General features: G+C 29.0%; 1 protein-coding gene across 1 annotated transcript; it reads left to right on the top strand.

Moving 5' to 3' along the window:
• Positions 1–684: 684 nt before the first annotated feature.
• On the top strand, positions 685–20431 carry LOC111640222 (DNA replication licensing factor MCM6-like). The gene is made up of 7 exons (XM_023386223.1): positions 685–750; positions 6419–6547; positions 7031–7192; positions 13791–13914; positions 15939–16112; positions 20025–20164; positions 20237–20431. The coding sequence occupies exons 1-7, from the start codon at positions 685–687 to the stop codon at positions 20348–20350; spliced, it is 909 nt and encodes a 302-aa protein (XP_023241991.1). The 3' UTR covers positions 20351–20431.
• Positions 20432–22414: the final 1983 nt, after the last annotated feature.

The raw sequence follows: 22414 nt of genomic DNA, 5'->3' as shown, positions 1-22414 counted from the left end.
TTATTCTGAGGTCACATGATGACATCAGAATTTTAGGGTCTCTTTCAGTAACAAGTCCGTCCCTGGTTGGAGTCGGATGGTAGGGAAAAGTTGGAGTTGGTAGATTTTTATGTAACTCCACAGCCCTAAAATGAACTTCTAATGTTTAATTAATTTGTTTTATAAACTGAGACATCACTTTATTAGGTACCTCTTGCTTCCACACAATCAGATGCCCTATTAATTTGTAAATCACATGAGCACAGCTTTTTTTTATAAATGCAACAGAACAACCTTTCTAACATAGTCAAGCATACATTCATATTAACAATGGGAAAACAAAGGATCTAACAGACTTTGAATGAGGCATGATGGGTGCTGGACAAAGTATTTTTAAAATGGCAACGTTTTTGAGCTTTTCACACACCACAGTTTCAAGGGTGTATTGAGGTGCAACAAAGAAAAAAACATTGTCATTGGCACTCCTGTAGAACAAAACCACTTGTTGATGAGATAGATTGGAGGAGAATTGTGGCCTATCTGTACAAGCAAACAAACAGGTTACAATTTTACAAATCACTTCTGATTTCCACCTTGATGGGCATAATAAATTATCTCACATGACCACTAATCGCATCTTGTCATGAATGGGCTATTACAGCTGATGGCCAGTTTGGTCCATTGCCATCAATAAATGACAAGAGAATGCCTCCTGTGGGCACAACAACACCAGCTCTGGTCTATCATCAAGGATTAGAAAAAAGTTGCTTGGTTTGACAAGTCAAAGTTACTGTTTTCCAGAAATTTGTCAGAAACATGTATTCATGGAACCTTCCTGTCAGGTGACAATTGTGCAAGTTGTTGTAATTTGTTTAATGTTACATGGATGTTTTCCTGGCATGCATTGAGTCCCTTGATACTGATAGCTTTGTGTCTGAATACCACATAGTACCTAAATATCATTACTGACTCGGTGCATCTTCTCATGTTGAGAGTTTTTCAGGATAATGCACCATCACACAAAGCCCAAATCACTATGGAATGGTTCCAGGAATATGACAATGATTTTGCTGCAGTGATCTGCTCAGTACCAAAATCTAATTCTTATTGAACATCTTTGGAATATGTTAGAAAGGACTGTTTATAGCTGGTCCATACATTTATCAAATATACAGGAATTGCATGATGCACTCATGACTACATAGTACACCATTCCAGTACAATGTTTCCACTTTCTCCGTGTATATTCATTTTATATTTTGTATTAAAAAAAGTTTTAAAAATTACTTATTATATAACATAATTTTAGAATTACAGTGGTAACTCATACTTCAAATGATTCTAACTTTGAATGTTCCAGAGTTTAAACTCTGTGCACAGTAAAAAATGCTCTCAGCATGTAAATGTCATCTGCTGTGCTGTGCAATTTTGTTGCTTGTTCTTGCTGTAAAAGCATCTCTTGCATTACACTCTTGTTTTTTCAGTACTTTTTTCACTTTAATTTTGGTATGTTTGGTTTTATACAGTACATATCCTAACTGTTAATCATGTCATCCAAGAAGAGTATGGAAGTAATAAAGTCTAAGAAAAAGATTGTAGTATCAATGATTGAGATGAAAGGAGTGTAAACATGTGGCATATCTATCAGTCATATTAAAGATACTAAAGTTGATGGTGTGCAGCCAGTAATGCAATTTTCATTTTATTATACAGTACAATATTTATGTATTGCTATTTTATTTCATATTTTAATTTATTATTTAGGACATGTAATTGTCTTAAATTATGCATATTTTCTGTTTAAATTTATTGAAATGGGTTTTAAATTTATTAAATGTAAATACTGTCAGCCATATAAAAAGTTAAAATATGGCCGACAGTATTTACATTTAATAAATATAAAAATATTATGTATCTACAAAGAAAAACTGCTTCAGTTTCCTATCTGTCGTTTTAACACACCAGTGACAATCTACAAAATTTCACAAACATAGAGACGACCTTTCTTTTGAGGCTCTGTCTCTGCAATGAAATGTAAAAATGGAAAACAGCATCCTCTGGCATTCTTGTCAAAATTCACAAAATAATACACTTAAGTAAAAAGTTAAAATAAAGTTTTTCTTTGTACATACATAATATTTTCATATTTATTAAATGAAATGTGTATTGTTTAGGGTCTGGGAATAGATTAATTTCACTTTCCATTATTTCTAATAGGGAAAATTGATTTGGATTTCATGTAATTCAGAGTTTGAAGGCCTTCTGAAATGAATTAAATTTGAAGTACGACTCCCCACTATTATTTTTATTTTGTCTTATTATTTAAACAGATAATGATTACAAAGATTATAAAACTGAACTATGAAACTGAAGAATTAAACATAGGCAAGTAACTATCTCTCTCTCTCCTTCTCAGCAATATTAATTATAATATATGAACACACCTGAATTCTACTTGCCGAGTTTTTTCTCTTTATTCAAATGTTTTCAGCCTATTTGGATAGGCCATCCTCAGGTTTTCCTTTATCGTTCCAAAATGGAACCATTTGTTCGAATTTTATTTTGATTTGAATCTTTGAAATAAGTTAACAACTTTTTGTATATTACATAAATAAACCAAATAAATAAAATAAAATATGTCACTACACATGCTACATATTATCAAAAAAAATTAAATAACAAATTTTTACATGCGTCTAAATTATAATATAATAACTTCTTATAACCTCCAGTTCCTATTTTATGGATTATNCATTCGAATTATGGGTATGGAGAAGATTACTTAGAGTTCCATGGACAGAAAAGAAAACAAATATCTCAATTTTATAAAAAATTAAGCCAAGCTTCTCCTTAGAGTCAAGAATCTTAAAACAAAAATTGACCTACTTTGGACATGTGATGCGTAAAGAAGTTTCCCTAGAGAAGACTATTATGCTGGGAAAAGTGGAAGGTAGAAGGAAGAGGGGAAGGCAACGGATAAGATGGATAGAAGAAATAGAAAAAGTCACAGAAATGAAGCTGGAGGAGCTACGAGAGACAACAAGGGAAAGATCAAGATGGAAAAAACTTGTTCATGAAGTCACCAGGAGTCGACGACGACTCGATGGAACTTAACAACAACAACATGTCTGTTAAACCTAAATAGGGGTCAGTTACTATTAAAACATAAAAAGTCCTTCCGGAAGGCATTCCCCTAGAGGCCTAAACACATTACTCAAGTGTTTCATTGCCATAACTTAATAAAAGAAAAAAAAACGAAGATAAATATTATAATATTTTACTTCAATGATCATCGTAGAATATACACAAGATGTAATACAGCATATACACATAAACAATGATGACATTAACTCATTTCACGTCTTCTATTAAAATATTTTGGGTAAGTTTGAACTTTCCGAAATTTAATCTGATTGCTAAGAAATTAGTATATTAATGTGATTTCATATTCTGATTGGTATGTAATTTGGAGATTAGTTAAATGTCGTTATTGGCAATAAGTAAAATTGGTATAAAGCCAAATTATGGAAACGTTTGTATTTTTGCAACATTTAATAAGTTATGTGTGAATCGATTATAAACGATCGGCTTCTTTCATGGATACTGTTTAAGACTTCTTTTTCGTTTTACAGATGAATTTTTTAATGACAATTAATTAATGGAGTATATTTTACGTATTATTTCATCATTGTTATCTCTGAAAATAGAAAATATTTATTCTTTTGAATTGAAGACTAATAGAATTTCTACACTTTTATCAAGTTACTGTCTATGTGCTATTAATAGACTATCAATAAATTTCAAAAAAATTTATATTAGTCAATACAGTAAACCTTCGGTTTACGTATGCTCGTGTTTTCGAACAGCATTTTAAACGCATATTTGCTCCGATTGCCATAAAATAACCCGTTTCCGAGCAATTTACTCGGCGATGCCGGCCACCGATGGTCAACATCCTATACTTCCTCTGTTAAAGAAAGTCGAGTCTACTACAAGACTACCGATTCAGCAGTTACGCCGAGATCCGCCTTTTGTCTTTAGATGTTACGGGACGAACCATCGATGATATCTTTAGTCAAAGAAAATTTCAATACGCATGCGAGTAAGATACTTCATCTGGTTTCTTTTCAATTTAAATTAGACAATTACACAAAGTTTGCATCACAGTTCAATTTAAATGAAATTAATTCATAAAAACTGCATTAATTGACATTCGCATAATGTAACTAACATCCAATAAGTAGTAATTAAGATACTTAAATTAAATAACAAATTTTTACATGCGTCTAAATTATAATATAATAACTTCTTATAACCTCCAGTTCCTATTTTATGGATTATTGAAACCCATACATTTTTAAAATTCTAAGCAACATTCTAAAACATTCTAAGCAATATTTAGGGCAAAAGTGTCTGCCAATTAATTTCTGTTGATATATTTTTGGCATAATAAAAGTTCAGATGCAAAAAGTGGCATTTTGCACAACCCATTTTCAGTGCTATCCTACATTATAAATGTGAGTTTTTTGTTGTGTCTGCAATTTTCCTTTATTTTATGGTCTGTAACAATGTTGATATCTGATTAGTGTTTTTGTCATGTAAAGTTTGAAAGCATTAGGCATAGCTAGATTCAAGACCTTCAGAGAGCTGTATTTTCCATCAGAAAAGTATGCCAATGTTGTGTATACTTTTCTTTAGAATATTGTGCAAAACTGTCAGGAAATGGTTTCAAAAAGATATTATTGTTGATGCATTGAGAAGTGGGCAGTCTACCAAAATGGCTTCCAAATCAAAGGAAAAACATGGAGAAGGCATTATAAAGTTTCCAAAAACTTAATTTTTCTAAAGAATACTTGCAACAACAGAAAATTGTCTGTACTTCAACAGTATGCTATTATGTCAGAAACATTAGTTGAAAGAAGTCAAACAAATAGTCATTATACCAAAACAATGGACTGTATGGCACAAAAACGAGCAATTACTTATTGTGGCATTGCAGCCTGGCATTGTGACAATCATAATTTCAAAAATCATTAAACTGTATCAAAACTTTCGGTTTGGACTTTCAATCCAAACTGGAAGTTTATATATAGTTAATCGGGGTCTCTGTGCTAAGCTTTCCATATCTGAACTTGAATTTCATTTATCTAACTCTGTTCCTGAGATTAAGGAAGGACAGATGAACAGTAGTGAGAATCTATAGGTCTGCAAGTTGAAAATTGCAGCCTAGTAAATCATGCAATTTGTTCTGATTATCATATGTATGTATAAAGTACATGATACATATTTACACAAAGCATTGTATGGATATAAAGGAATAATCAAACAAATTTACTTGCAAGAAGTAGACTTAGCAATGTCAGCAAGGAGTTCAAATGCTATCTCTTAAATACGTAATAAATAAATATTTAATATTTAAATGTTACTCATGACATGTAAAAGNATATGGATTATTTTCAAAAAATGATACGTATTTTGGAAATGTTGAGTCAAATTAGTCTAGAATCGATTAATTTTATGGAAGAAACCTTTCAAACAGCGGTAGTCCATGCTGGGCTGTGATTGGCTGGACTCGTAGAACTGGATTCATAAAGAACGGAACGTATCTACCGTGTTATTGAGTGGGTCGACTTTGGCCCCTATACAGGCGCTACAGACATGAATAAAACCTGCCCATTATAGGGGTTTTTTCACCATCACCTCTGGGTGAGACACAAACCCATGACCAAACTTCCAGTGTTGAGGAACGGAACCGCTTATGTCACTAGTGTGTCTATAGATAATGTTATATTATACACAATATTAAATTGTATTTGTAAGCAATTTTATGGATAAAATACAGCTAAAAATGTAAAACTAAATTTGTTTTAATGTTCTGGTACGAATAAGTAGATTTTACGTTGTTTCTTATGGGAAAATTTGTTTCGGTTTAAGAAGAAATCGGTTTCCAAATGCAGTACATCGTCGATTATTGGAATCAATTAGGGACTGGGGTTATTCCGAAAATCGATATTTCGGCGTGTCGCTTCGCCTTGAATTTTCGTCAATGTTAAGCCTAACGAAGACTATTNTTTAAATGTTACTCATGACATGTAAAAGAAGAATGACAAGTATGATTAGCTCTTGGTATTACTAAATCCACTCCTGGAAAGTTAATTTTTCATTTGATTGTTGAGCTTGTGTGTGTTTTTATTTTTTCTTTCTTTCTTTTAAAAATTTTCACTAGATTTGACTTATGTTTATATTTTTCATATTTGTTAGCTGTAAATATATGTGGAAAATATTATTAATTGTATAAAAAGTTATAGACTTATTATACTTAAATATAAAAATTCTGTCTCTTATGTTGCATAAAGATTTATTTGAATTTAACATTATCAATTAAATTAAAAATTAAATACATTTAAGCAATATAAATTTTAATTACTTTAATTTTTAGATAACAGATTATGCAATTGCTAGAAGAATTATTGATCTGCATAGTACAGATGGGGAATCCATTGAAAGAATCTATACAATTGAAGATATTCAAAGATATATTTTGTTTTCTCGTCAGTTTAAACCCATAGTAAGATTATCATTATTATTATATATTTTACTCTTGAATAATAAGTCATGCTATTAATTTGACATTTAAAATATTATTGATTTTTACATAGTACTAATTACTGTGATGTCTAATCATAATGATAATAAATTGCAAAATTATATTTATGATCATCTCCAGCTTAAAACTTGTATTTCTGAAATAAAAAGTATCATTAAAGTTCAATCTTATTACATATACATAAAATTATGCTTATTCTAATTCAGAGTCATTATATATTCCAAATGAAATTTTTAAATTATTAGTGATAAATAAATAAGTAATAACTAAACTTATATTCTCAACCGTATAGTTTTTCTGGCTCCTTAATAAGTTGAAAATATGTTATTTATGAAAATAGGAAATATAGTATTTATAGTTATTATTGTAGGGCTTTGCAAGTTTTACTATAATTTTATTATTTTAAACAATATTTATTTTTTATAATTTGTTTAATAAAATTAGGTAAGTGAAGAAGCTGCAAAGCAACTTGTTGATCATTATCGTAGTCTTCGTCAGCGAGATGCAACTGGAACAAGTAAATCATCATGGCGTATCACTGTTCGACAGCTTGAGAGTATGATTCGTCTTTCTGAGGCTTTAGCTCGTTTACATTGTTCAGAAGTAGTAAGTAAATAATACATATAATGAAAAGATTATTATAAAAGTTCATAAAATCATAAAATTTGGTATAATATTGATGAATAAATCAAACAGCTGCTTAGTTCAAATAACAGCTGTCTGAACTTCAGCAGTGAATTTGATTTATGTAAATTGCCTTTATTGTAAGTTTGCTTAGAAAATTATAAATGTAAACACAGTGGAACACTCACTATTTTTACATGTCAAATTTACACATAGTTTGATGATGGTCATGCCTTCCTATTTCTTTTAAAGATGACATACTTTATTTGAACACCTAAATTCATTATGCAGTTTCGTTTGTCACATTGTTTCCATTACAATTTATAGAAATTGTCATATACTGTCTATACTGAAGCAGGATTTACTGTTTTGGCTAAACCATGGCTGCCAAAGTGGCGTTGGCCTATATATATAGGCTCTATAGCAAACTGACACTTTTACTGCCTCAGCTATCTAGTCATCATTCATTTATTAATCACTACAACTTCAAAAAATAAAATACACTCGACCCCCCCCTATAAGATCATAGATACGTTCCATTCTTTAGGAATCCGATTTCTTACGAGTCCTTCTAATCACAGCCCGACACTGTGAAGTTTACGGACTACGGCTGATTGAAAGGTTTTCTTCCATAAAATTAATCGATTCTAGACTAATCCGACTCAACATTTCCAAAATATGTATATTTTTTTTGGAAATAATCCGTATAAACTACGCTATAAACAAAAAATTGTAGGATTACTTACCGAGTGTACGCCATTCGACATCGCCATTGCTCAAGCTTGTTTTCGTCACGGAACAGCTCAGCAAACAGCGGCTGATTTCTAATAACTTATTTTTCTGCGAAAACTTCCTTGAACTTTGGAGACATCATTAATATAAATAATTTTAATCGCCGTTGAATAAAAAATGTTCCTTTCACAAGAAATGTATAAAATTACAGTACTGTATTAGACTTACGGTACCTAATTTACATACTGTACAGACGATAGTTAGCCTAAACTCTCCATAGTGTGGCGCTACGCGGCGGAAAATATATATATAATTATAACAAAGTTACAATAAATTAAGTTAATATATAATTATATATATAGTACCTAATTTATATATAATTTATATATAATACTGTACAGACAATAGTAATCTCTCCGTAGCGTGGCGCTTGACGGCGGAAAATAGTTCGGCTGCCCGATGACGTTTTACGTAGTTATAGGAGTTTTTTTACGGATACCGTCGCAATTTTTTCGCAGTTTATAGGAATCGTAATTATAGGAACCCGTTTTATAGGGGGGTCTACTGTATGTGCAATAAAAGGTATTATCTGTTTTATAATAAAAACAAGTAAAATGGCAAAGCCATTTTTTGGGATGAGACTATGTCTTGGAGGGTGCGAACAACACATGCACAAATTTTGCACTCGTACCTGTTTGTAGAAACAATCTTAGCATTTCATATTTTCTTTTGACCCAGTTCTCAGTTCCCTGACTACCTACAAGTCTGATTTATTTTATATGTGCATGATTTAGGCACCAAATACTCGGTGCCAAATTGCAACTCCTGACATGTATTCCTTCATACCTCTAAGGCAGGGGTGTCCAGCCCGCGGGCCGCATGTGGCCCAAGGAAAGTTACAATGCAGCCCAATAAACGTGTACACAAAACCGACAAATTTTTTATTTAATTTTATTTATTTATTTCAATGGCTCAAACTCAGAAATAAGTTTCACAAAGCCTTAAACCTTTATATGTATTTTATTTTTGAGTGGAAAGGAAATATTTTCAAATACTTGGAAATGTGTGAATGAGGAAGGAATACTAAATAAAGCTAAAGTTGAGACTCAAAGAATTATAGATCCAAATTTGAGGAAAGGAGAGAAAGACCAAAAGACAAAACATAGTGAGAAAGGTTAAATAGACTTTCTGTTAAGCAAATATGGACCCTTAATTTTTCAATCTTCCTCACTTCTTTACCTTTTGTCCTTTCTCTCTCTTCCCCGCATTTGGGTCTATAATCCTTTGAGTCCAACTCCAGCTTTATTTAGTATTTCTTCCAGCTTTGCATGATTCGGCTACTTTGCGCCAAAGTTGGCTACCCTTTCTTTTAGTTTGCCGTAAAAAATATCATTTGGCGCGTTGGCTACTTTTTGGGCTACATCTTATTTATAAATATATTAGTCAAATAAAAATGCACTTTAAAATGGTGTTTTGTCAATTTTTACTAATTAGAGACCCAAATATTTGTGTTTTTCAAATACATTTTTGTTTGTCTCCTTTATAATAAATGAATTTATCTATTTNAAAAATGCATTTTAAAATGGTGTTTTGTCAATTTTTACTAATTAGAGACCCAAATATTTGTGTTTTTCAAATACATTTTTGTTTGTCTCCTTTATAATAAATGAATTTATCTATTTCTAAGTAAAAATTAAAAATGTCTGTAGAAGTAATTTTTTAATATATCCTTCTTCGTGATAAAGATGTAATACTTATTACTATAATCTAGATTTGTTAATTCTTAAATATACAAGTATATTTAAGGATTAAGCCACAAGTATATATAATACACTTGTGGCCCAAAACTCCATGACATCTTTCAATGTGGCCCAGAGAAACAAAAAGGTTGGACACCCCTGCTCTAAGGTGTGCAGTCGTGATATTTTAATAGAAATTATATTTTTTTGGGTTGAAAAAAGTGGATTGAAATAGTCTCTTCAAAGTTATATTACTAATTATTAGGTTGAAAAATGTTTATATCTCTGTATACAGTGTATGAAACCCATTTTGTTTAAGAAGACAAGACATGTTTATTATTTCAGATGATTTAGAATTATCTCAAAAAATCAGTTCCTTCAATCATTCCAAAAGTTTATTCAATTTTTAGAGAGAACTAAAATATACCTTTTTGTAATAAATAAATACCTTTAATCCACAATGTATTCACCCTTGTGGTCAATAATCTTATACCATATGATAGTTAGTTTCATAATTCCTTCTGTGTGGAATTGGTAGGTCTCTGATTGAAGAAATTATCAATATGATTTTTGAGACCTTTTAAAGATTGAAATTCTGTATCATTTAAATTATTCTGCAACAAATGAAAAAGATGATATTCTGAGGGAGCAATATCTGGAGAATATGCAGGGTGACTCAAAACATCTTAGTTAAAGTCTAGAAGTTTTTGGCACATGTTTAGTGATATGTGCAGCCTTGCATTATCATGATGAAGAACCACTCCCTGTTGATTTGCAACTTCTGGATGTTTCTGATGCACTACAACTTTCAGTTCATCCAGTTGGAGACAATATTTATTGGAATTAATTGTTTGGTTGTTGGGCAAAAGCTTGTAATAACCCCTTTCCAATCCCACCAAACTGAAATCATTACTTTTCTGGGATGCAAACCAGCTTTACATGGTTTGCATCCCACTGGTGGATCCACACTTGATCTGGTGTTGAATATTATTGTAAACAATCCATTTTCCATCACCTGTTATTAATCGCTTTAAAAATGGATCATCTTCATTGCATTTTAAAAGTGAATTACAAACAGAAGCACATTCAATAATGCTTCATTCACTTAACAGATGGAGAATCTAAACATCATAATGGAAGTATATCCAGGCTAGCAAAATCTTGGCTATCTCTCATGTTGTTCTATGCTAATCACTTTGGATTAAAGTCACTATGGACTCATCTTCTATTGTTGAGGTCTGTCCTGACTGAGGTGCATCTTCAAGAGAAAAATCTCTTGCCCTAAATTTTGAAAATCATTTCTGGCATATTCAATTTCTCTCATGTACATCCTCCCCATATACAGCACATATCTTATTTTGAGTTTTTGTTGCATTTTTCCCTTTTCGGAAATATAGCATGAGATGTCAAAAATGCACCTTCTTATCTTCCATTTTAATTTATTTCTTCCTTAAAAGATAATGGAATTAAAAAAAAACTGTAACTAGACTTATGTATTAAATATGCAAATATAGCTAATGCCCACCTACACAAGTTAAAACTTCATAAGCACAAGGCAACACAAATGAGCAATTGTGTAAATACCTGAACGAACTTTTCTGAAATCTGGAATTTTTATCGAATTTTCCGATTAATATCCCGCATTTTTCTAAACCCCCAATTAAATTTTCCTTTAAATTCTAAACTAAAACCTAGCTTAAAAAAAAGGGGAACAATTCCAATCTCCCCTTTTGTTCAAAGTAAACATCTGCCCATTTCGAAAATAATCCCACATTCCAACTCCAAAGTTGATAGTTAGCATGGGCCCGGGGACAACTTTGACCCATCCGAGTACCTTTTATCTCACAACAATTGGTCACATGACCATTCTCCCACGACGAAACTATAAAAAGCCACTTGCTTCCCCCTCTCGGGAGTCGTTCATCAGCCGCCAACTACAATTTCCTCGTCTATTGTGTCCTATTGATATATTGTGTGCTGAGAAATTATTATCCTTATCCTACCAGTTCGGAACCCGTTGGATATTATAACCTTTTTCCTCAAGAATATTTAAAGCCATAAAGAGGTATGGAACAAATTTTTGTGAACTCTCTCTCAGCCCTTCGCGTTTTAGGGACTCAGCATTTCCCCTTGATAATAGTTATTGTACCGTCTATGTAGATAGCTAATAAATCGTTGTTTCCTTGTTAAATTGGTGTCCTCAGTTTACTCGTATATCGCCTGTCACCTTACCAATGGCACTCCTCCCTCCTCCACTCGATCCGAACAATTAAATCCCGTTACCGTGGGAAAGGGAAGAAGAAACATTTAAGCCATCTTGACAGTGAACAGGTTTAACGACCTATCGCCGGAAAGGGAGACCTCCAATCTCCCCAGCGGTTCACATATTGGTGTAGCAGGAGTGGGGTTCCAAACTGAAAGAAAAACTCTTCAAAAATAGCCTCACATTTTGTTCAGCCCTGTATAAATTTTTATCTCTTGTAGAAATGTATTACTGTTATGTTGCTATTACATTTCCAAAACATCAATAAAAATTTTATGTTATATAATATATAAAAGCTTTCCTGTGTTAAGATAATTTAATTAATTAATAATTTAGACTATATGTGGATTATTAATTTCATTTAATAATCATTATTGAGTGAAAAATACTGATGGATTCATTGAAATAAAAAATAATGTATTTTTTAATTATCAGAACCATTTGATTGATTCAATTATCCATGTTTTACCTTTAAAATAAAAAAGAAATAGTTAAAAAGCCAAAAAATACATTAAGCTACCCTCAAAATTTTATCCCAAAAATTATACTCATTCACAAGAAGTAATTTTATAGTTACTGGGAAACACTACACTAGATAGTAAGGAAGTTCTCTGTCAAATGCTGTAAAAATGCAGGCTAATTATGTGAGTTATTTAGATTGTCTTGATTTGTTTCCATAATGAACAATCGATAAAAACTTCAGTTTTTAAGCACATTTATTTAAATAAAAACATTGGCTATTTAATAACTTTTATAAATTAAGAGTGAAATTTTAAATTAATAAATTATTTGTAATTATATCAAAAATACTCTATTATTAATAATAGAATTTTAAAAATTTTTGAGACATGTTTGTAAGTTTAATGTGAAAAATGTAAAGTGATTACAATATCATTTTAGCATTAAATATCTGAGAAATTACAAGACTTTAGCTAAAAAGTAAAATTTTATAGATTTGAATGATTACTGATTATTCAAACATTCAAAGGGATCTATCACTAATTAAAAGGAAATTTTACATAAATTTTAATTTCTTTAAAAGAAACTTAACCTGTCAATCAAAATATTTCAAATAAATAAAATATATTCTGGAGATTTTTTGTAAGATTGATGTTTATAAAATAATACTGTATGCTATAAATTACCATAAAATAAATTGTATTATACAGTACATATTAACGTCCTGGTTTGCATTTAATTCCTTGAACTTTAAATAAATTTTCATTTACATAATATATTACATTATATATTATAATAGTATAAAGCAGGGGTGTCAAGCTGGCAGCCCTCAATGTGATTTTTCATAGCCTGCAGCCACAATTATCTAAAATTAAATAAAACTGCTTACAGATCAAGATTAAGTGATAAACATTTATCTGCCATAACGAAGATTGTTTGTTCTCAGTCTTTGAATCCAGATGTTGGAAAACTAGTAGGAGGAAGATAACGCTAGCAAGTTTACGATGAAAACAATTAATTTTAGTTCTATAAATATGTACATGAAATAAAATAAATGTTTAAATAAAAGCAATACTATAGGAATTATATATTGTTGAGTTGAATTCACTGAACTATATAATATGTTTTAATTGCCCTATCTATATTCCTGCATTTTCACTTCAAATTATAATTTTAAGAAAATTTGTAAATGTGATCTGGCCCATGTGAATCTTACCAATCGCATTAGTGGCCTGTTGTTTAAATGAGTTTGACACACCTGGTATAAAGTAATACATTAGAAAGTAAATTATTTTATTTTTTGTTTAAATTATGCATTATTTAATACTGACTTATTTAAATAATTAATTCCAGAAAATTTATAGAATATGAATTTATGATTTAATAGGTAGAAACTCGACATGTAAAAGAGGCATATAGATTATTAAATAAATCTATAATTCGTGTAGAACAACCAGATATTAATCTTTATGAAGAAGAAGATGAAGATCAAGAACATTTGGAAATGAATGGTAAAATAATAATAATTTTTATTTTCAATAAAATAAATAAAAGTATATTCAGTATCAAAAATGACGGGATATAAATTTTAAATTACTTCTCAACCAATCAAACATAGTAGATTTTCATTAGCAACAACCTGTGTATAAGGATTGATGTTAATCAATAGTTGATATTAACAAGTATTATGCAATTTCAGCTTCAAAGAAAGTTGTATTGTACAGCTATAGTAATATTTCAATATGCATATTGTAAGACTACAATTTCTGTTTCCAGATTAAATTTTTTTTATTTAAAGAATTATTGAAAAATGCCAAAACAATTATCAGATACATATAACAAGAAAGATAGTCTGGCATAAAATAAGCAATCATAGGCATCATAACAGATTTTTTAAAAATCTGTTATGATGCCTATTTTTAAAAAATCTGTTATTTTCATCATAACAGATTTTTTAAAAATCTGTTATGATGAAAATATTTGACATTTAAAAAATCTTAAAATAAATGTACAATTAAAAAACATACTGTATCTTTATATATAATGCTAATGCCAGATGAAACATTTTAGAAAAGTTAGCCAAAATTCCTGAAATTTTGAATACATACATCAGCTAAATATACTTAAATTTTGTTGAAATTTTATGAAAGCAATAATGTAAATTCTAGCAAGTTAGTGGAAGGACATTGACACTAAGCAATATTGTTTAGTATACTATTTCTATATTTTTGGCTAGAAAAAAGGTTGATAGAAATTTTTAACCAACTTTTCCTTAAGCAGAATTAAGTACAGTGGGTGATCGGTTAACGAACATAATCCGTTCCAAGACTTTGTTCGCTATCCGAATTGTTCGTTAACTGATTCTCGATTTACCATACGTTTCTGTGGAAATTTGATTAATTCGTTCTGGAGACTCCAAAAAAAATAAAAAATATATACTTTCTTACTACATTTATTCATATGTAATAATAAAAATACATATATACACGGTCTTGCATTTTTATTAGTCATGTTTTTTCCGTTTGTGGGGGTTAAAGAATCTGTCTAACGTTGATTGCTTTTCTCTCATCTTTAGGATTTTTCAGAAGTAATTAATAGCATTGTAATTGTAGAGCTCTCTATGCCTATTGACCTTAACCTGGTTTGAATGCCATTTTAAGACCGTTGTTCTGACATCCTCCCACTTCTTCAAAAGATCTTTAATAGCAGATATCGGCGTAAATTCGCATTTTCAGAAGAAAACATAAAAGAATTGTTTCTGTCAGAAATATAAAAGGCTGGAATTACAAGGGATAGTTTCAAAGTTCAGGGGAATGCTATTCAATCAGTATAGGCTATACTGGATAGAACATCGATTTCATCGTCTCCCGCGCTCTGAAAAGTTTCGAATTGTTGCCTGAAGACAAAGGAAGACCAATCGGTATTCATTATTTTACGTCTCTTCTTCTTGTGTTTGTTCATTGAAGTGTTTGTTGTCCGATCATAAAAATCTTTCGCGAAAGTGTTCATTATCTGATTTGTTCGTTAACCGATCACCCACTGTATATGTTAAAATATAGGATTTCTGCCAAAATATCAAAAATTGATGATATTAACTGATAATTGTCACTACCTGGATTGTACAATGATTAATTCATAAAATGATTATTCACTTATTATCGAACAATGTTTTCTAAATTTTCTTTGAGAAACAAATTTAATTTCAAACATTAATTGAAGAAACTGTTTGATTGATATTGTACTCTGCATTATTGTTATATCTCAGTTGTACTTTCCATCTGTATGACATCTGTCATGAATTTAAAAATTATCATAGAAATATAGGTCACTTAAAAATGAATACGTAGTTTTAAAAAATTGTCAGTTGTCAAAATTTAACATTATTAAAAACAGATATGTCTATAGTTTGTCTTGTTTATAGAATTATTATTAATTATTAATGATACTAAATAAGCATTTTAAAATATAAAACTATGTTTTTATGTTCTCAGTTAATGTGTGCATATAGATAAAATATAATATTGGAATTATTTAGATATTAACGGAGATGCAGAAGAACATGAAAAAATGGAAGTTGATGGTGAATCTAAGCCTAAAGATCAAGTACCTTCTAAAGAAATAAAAACATTAAAATTAAGTTATGAAGCTTATAAATCATTATCTAACTTGCTTGTTATGTACCTTCAAAGAGAAGAAAGCAAAGCAGAAGGTAAATATTATAAATATAGCATAACATAATAGGAAAGCTAAAAATAAATGATTGCTGTATAAACTGATTTTGTTGAGAGACAAAATCAAACAAAAAAAGATAAAAGCTTTAAGTAGTGTTTTTTTTATTGCTTACCTGGATTTTGCTATTTGTTTTGTTAAAATCTAAAATCACAGTTTATGCTGATTTTAGAATTTAGATAATTAACTCATATTCTGAAATTCCACATACAGATATCAATATACTAGTCAATTTCTTTTAATCTTAAAATTAATTTATCAAAAATGGTATCTATGTGTTATTTACTATTAAGAAATCCAAATTATTACACCTTTTATATTTATGGGCAACAAATTACAGTGGAACCTCGCTTAACCAGCATAATTTGTTCCAGAATCTTACTCATAATGTGAAACACTCGTTAATAAAAACAAGTTTTCCCATATAAATTAATGTAAAATATGGCAATGCCGAAAAAAATACTCAAATATTTTATGTATAACGTTTATTCAAAGAAAATTATACAATATACATTGTTAAGGAGCATGAATCATCTTCATCTTTTCTTTTAACACAGAACGAACCAACCTGGAATATGAATTCAATTTGCAGAGAACAAAAAAATCACAGATAATATATCTGATAAACACGTCAAACAATATGCCAAATTCTTGGGCTATGTAAAGGCTATAATTAAATATTAGAAATTGATTAATTTGACTAAATGTAGGCAGTTCTGCCATCTTGTATTAAATTTAATGACCAATTCCAAATTAAATTTTAGAAATGTCTAACTTGCAAATTAAAAATTAATTATTTATAATTATTAAATTTAATACAAGATGGCAGCGTAACTGCCTAACTCTAGTCAAATTAATTAATTTCTAATATTTAATTATAGCCTTTACATAGCCCAAGAATTTGGCACATTGGCATGTTTATTATATAATGGGCTATGATTGTTGATGTTTATACTTAATATGTGTGAACACAAGTTTGGAAAAATGTGTGATCACAAGCGACACTAAGATGCTAGCAGAACAAGTGCTGAACACAGACTGATGGAGCATGGCACAATCTGCAAACTCCCCTCTCTAAGCGAGTCATTTTTTTACAATTTGTTTTCTTGTTATGAGAGGTGCTTGTTAAGTGAGGTTCCACTGTAATTATGTTTATTCTTATTAATGTGACCAAGGAGTCAGTTTTGATGAAAAATTAACTTTTAAATGCCATATTAATAAACTAGTAAAACGTATCTTAAGGGGAATTATGTAGCATCAGTGTAACTTAGTTTTGCCATGTTCAGTTTTAAGATCTCTCTTCTTTGTTAATTTTCAATTCCTGGTCAACCATTGCCTGATTTTACGGTCAACAGCAGCTCTACCACCACTTAATAAGATTTCAAATGCATTTTGTAAGGTTTATCTTTTGCTTAACAAGCTTCATCATCTACCTTATACTGACTCAAATGAGATGCCAGAAAAAAGATTCGGATTTCCAAAACTCTCTGCATGCATTAACTATTTCCATCAGCTTTTATTTTGTAAGTATTTCAGTGGAATGTTTTCTCTACATAATATTTCTATCTGTGTTCCTCCTAGACAACTTGAAATTTATCTTGTTTGTCATTCCCTAATTGTTTTTTTTTTTATTGTACTGTTTACAGCAGCTTCAATATTACTTATTTTAAAGTTTAAGTGGAAAAAATACTTTATAATTTACCATTGTAAATTTTTTATTATATATGCATGTTTTCTCTTTATTTTTAATTTTTACTAGCTGCAAGGACCCGCTTCACTGGGTTTTTATTTGTGGGCAAAAAGTAACGATAGTGAAGATTAAGATAATTACATTATAGCCAATCTTACCCGTTTTCACAGAATGCAAGAATCAGGTCCCCCGTTTCCAGACTAATTAGAGAATTTTTACGTCCAGTCAAACGAACTATTTTCAATTTGATCAATTTTCTGGAACGTTTACAATCGTTCTATAATCAAACCAATTTGAATACGAACTCAAATTCAAAAATTTTTTAAATCTAAATAGAAAATCTTTCACTTTCAAGCCCATATCTCCCGCACCCTTATTGCTATCGAGACGCAACCACCATAGTGCACTAATGGAGACTTGGGGCTACTACCACATACAAACACCATTCATGTGCGATGTGTAGTTTTGGCTGAAAAGTGAAATATAGGGACACACACATTCATTTTTATATATATCTTTAATTTTTATATAATATACTAATTTTATTCATCTTGTAAATTTTTCATCTTGTTTTTAATCATTTATTTATGATTTTATTATTGTTTTCATTTTAATGGGACATATTACTTTTGTTGGGGTAGTAGTCTTGCTACATAACATTACTTAAAATGCAAATAAATAAATAAATTTGTTAATTTGAATTAATTCATATTTTGATTAATTGTATTTATGAATGCAATATCAGTTTATTTTAGAGGGCAAACTCCATTTTGAAATTGTAATATAGCATTAGAAAGATTTGTAGCAAGAGAAAACAACATTGTTGATTGAGATAATGTAGAATTATCAAGCTGCAGAAAAATATTACTCTTTAAAAATTACTAAAAAAAACTGAAATGCAAAAACAGGTAATCAGGAGTAGTTATTTTAATTAATGTAAGAGATGTCAAAGTTTTCCCAGTTTCCTGGATAAAGTTATAAAAAGAGTGAGCACAAAGTCCCATCACTTATATAAAAAATCAATCATACATTTTATTTGTTGTTTATTTCAGAACATGAAAAATGGCTGTTTTAAGTAACTACACCATTGAGCAATATATAATCACTAGATTTTGGGTTTATGAAAGGGAAAACAATGGAAGAGATTCTTCCATTGTTTTTCTTTTCATAAACACAACATCTAGTGATTATATATTCCTCAATGCATGCATGCAGACTTCCAGCAGAGATTTGGATTATAAAATCTTCCAAGGTGTTTTTCAACAAGCGTTTTCAAGAATATTTTTCTGGTGGGAGCATAAGATTTTACAAGTAGCACAAAGGACAATTGAAGAAGTAACAGACCCTCTGTCAGATGTAGAAAATGCAGTGAAGCCAAGGAGTCAGTGCTGAGATCATCAATGAAATCAATGCAGAAATATTCTTTGGAACTGGATATACCCTGAACAGCAATTTGTAAGCTTAGCCATTTCATTGTCTATTGTAAGAATCTTATGCTTCCATTCAAAAAGTATTTTTTTTTTGGAGGAGACTATCATCCAAATCTCTGCTGGAAGTCTACAGGCACCTCTTCCATTGTTTTCTGTTGTCCTTTCTATAATGCAACAATTAGCAATCATATGTTCTTACAGTGTTGTTACTTGAGTCAGCCATTTTTCATATTCTTTTATCAGAAACAACAAATGGAACATAAATTACAATTAATTTTCTATAGGGATGATGGAACTTTATGCCAACCCTGTAGAGATATAATAAATGGGAATAGCAAATAAAAGCTTTTATTTATTTGCATTTTTGTATTGTTAATTATGAGGTTTTTGTACTTAAGAATGTTTTATAAAGTAAATATATATATTTTTTTTTAAGAATTTTAAACTTTTCTAGAACAGTATGTACTTAAATGTATTTTGTTCAAATTTTGAAATTAATTTTGTATATCCTGAGGGATGATCTAAAGTTGAAAACTTGAGATTAAAATATTTTTGCCAGTTTGAAAGATATGTCTATTGTAAAACTCCATTTTGTCTTCCTCAATTTAATAATTATTATTTTAAATCTTCTTTTAATCAACTGATTTGTGTTTTTAAGAATATCATCAATACTAATAACATCATAAAATATCAAAATATTTTAATCCATAATTTGTATTATTTTTTAGACTAGTACTTATAATAATAATTGTTATTCTAAATTGTTGTTTAGAAAAAAGTGAGCTTGGAATAAAACGAAGTGATCTTATAAATTGGTACTTAAAAGAAATAGAAAGTGAAATTGAAACAGAAGAAGAATTGATTATAAAGAAATTAACAGTGGAAAAGGTTATTGATAGATTAATAGAACACGTAAGTATAAATTTGAAAGTATTCTTTCATATATAAGTTTTAGTTTCAATTAAAAATGAATATTACTTTTAGGATCAAATTATCATTCCATTATCTAAACAAGGATTGAAAGGAGATTCAGAAGAAATGGAAGAGGATGATCCAATATTAGTGGTCCATCCTAATTATGTACCAGAAATTTATTGAAATGCTTTTTAAAAGTTGACATTTTATATATAAAATGTTTTTATACTCAATTTATGTACATATTTAACTACATCTTTTTAAGAAAGAATTTATATTTTAGATTTATAAATGTAAATAAGAAGTATAGTAAACATGTTTTATAAATTGAATATGATAAAATGATATATAACATCAAAAAAATTATAATCTGAAATCATACAAAAACAGCAAAAATTTAAAAATTTATTATATAAATTCTTTTCTTTGTCATATTAGTAAATTAAAATTTCAAATTATTTAAAAGTAAAAACACATCCTGATTTAAAAGTAAAAACACATCACTTGTACTTACTTCAGCCCTCAAGTTTTAATATAAACACACATGTTTTTGGTCACCTTTATGGACCATCAAGCAAGAAAGCCATTCTATAAATTGAAATACATTAATTTTATAGAACAATATTTGATGAAGGCCCCTAAATGTGACCAAAAAACATGTGCTTATATTAAAATTTGAGTGCTAGAGTAAGTACAAGTAGTTTTTTTTTTTTTTTTGATCAACAGTTCTAGTTCTTTGTGTGAGTTTAGATAACTGATTTAAATTGCATGTATATATCTATTGCAGTCTGTTCATTGAAGGTAAAATAATTTTCTGCTTCAGTGTTTAATTTAAAGTAGTTGAATCTGAAAATTATGACTATTTAATTAAGAACTCATTAATAAGAATCAAATAAGTGTTATGTAAAAAGTAAGCTATTTTAAGTTACAGAACTGACATTTATATGACAATTATCACATAGATGTTTAATCATAAATATACTATAATTTATGCAATAAATATTTATAGAGAATAAATAAAAAGCTGATTCAATGTACATATATGTTTTGATAAATATGATAATTTGTCATATGAAGTAAACTACAATGTTTAAAATTAGTAATCATAATATTACAAACAGTTTTATATTAAATTGAGATAACAATTACTTTAAAAAGTTTTTATAAAATTGTTGTATATTTTTTTCGTTTAATTTACAATTTAATGTAATGCTTGTAAGTTTTGAGTTAAAGTTTAAAAAGTAGTTATGTTTCTTCTTTGTTAAAAATTAAAAGATTGAATTAAGTTCATTTGTAGTTTTCTTTTTGCTTTATTGTAATTGAACAATTCTTTTTACAAATATACAGTATATCAAAATCCAAATTATTAGTCAAATTTAATTATAATATAACCTGAAAAATAATTCAAAAATTTAGGCTTGTTTAGGTACTTGCTTTGTTATTTGTATTAAAAGAAATTTATAGAAAAGTTAAGAAATGATAATATTAAATACCTTTAATTCTCAAACAGTTTACAAATTGAAATGAATTGCATGTGTATTCACTCTGTATTTATTGAAAACAAAATAAATAAAATCCAGGTTGACCTAGGAAACATATTGAGGAGATCCCATATATTGTACAGTTGTGGGGTGAATTTCACAGACTATATTATATCTAGTTTACAAATATATTAGTCACCAGTGTACTAATAAATTTAATAATATATTGTTTAGAATTAATATGATTTTTTCTCTATTTTGAATTTGGTATTCTGTAAATTTATTTTTCTTTTATTCTTTCTCTCTCTCTCACTCATTTTTACAATGCAGTATTGAAGGATTGAATCTATAAACAAACTGTTTTGTTTTCACATTACATAATTTTTGAGAATTTTTTAAATATAAAATTTGGTTTATTGAATTTTCTTATTTAAAAACAAATTTCCAATATTTACTTTTTGACTTGTACATAATTCCCAAAAATCAACTTAACTAAATTTAGTCAAAAAGTATATTACTGATTTTAATTTTAAAAAATAAATTTTGATAAATAGGAAATTAACTAATTCAAATCTGAAAGTTTTTATTATAAAGAATAATCAAAAAAGTAAAATTTTTAAAAATTAATTATTTAATTTATTAATTGAAAAATTAAAACTACTTAAATCAATTAGTTTAATTGTTACTTTTATTGTAGATTTTCAATTCTTTCTGCTTTGTACTATTACAAAAATATTAATTAAACTGGACATCTAATAATGATTTT

Source organism: Centruroides sculpturatus, unplaced genomic scaffold (assembly GCF_000671375.1).
Source record: "Centruroides sculpturatus isolate CEXI.00-Female unplaced genomic scaffold, Cexi_2.0 scaffold1285, whole genome shotgun sequence".
Classification (NCBI taxonomy): domain Eukaryota; kingdom Metazoa; phylum Arthropoda; class Arachnida; order Scorpiones; family Buthidae; genus Centruroides; species Centruroides sculpturatus.
Note: the sequence above shows the minus strand (reverse complement) of the source record. Positions and strands in the feature narration are given on the sequence as shown.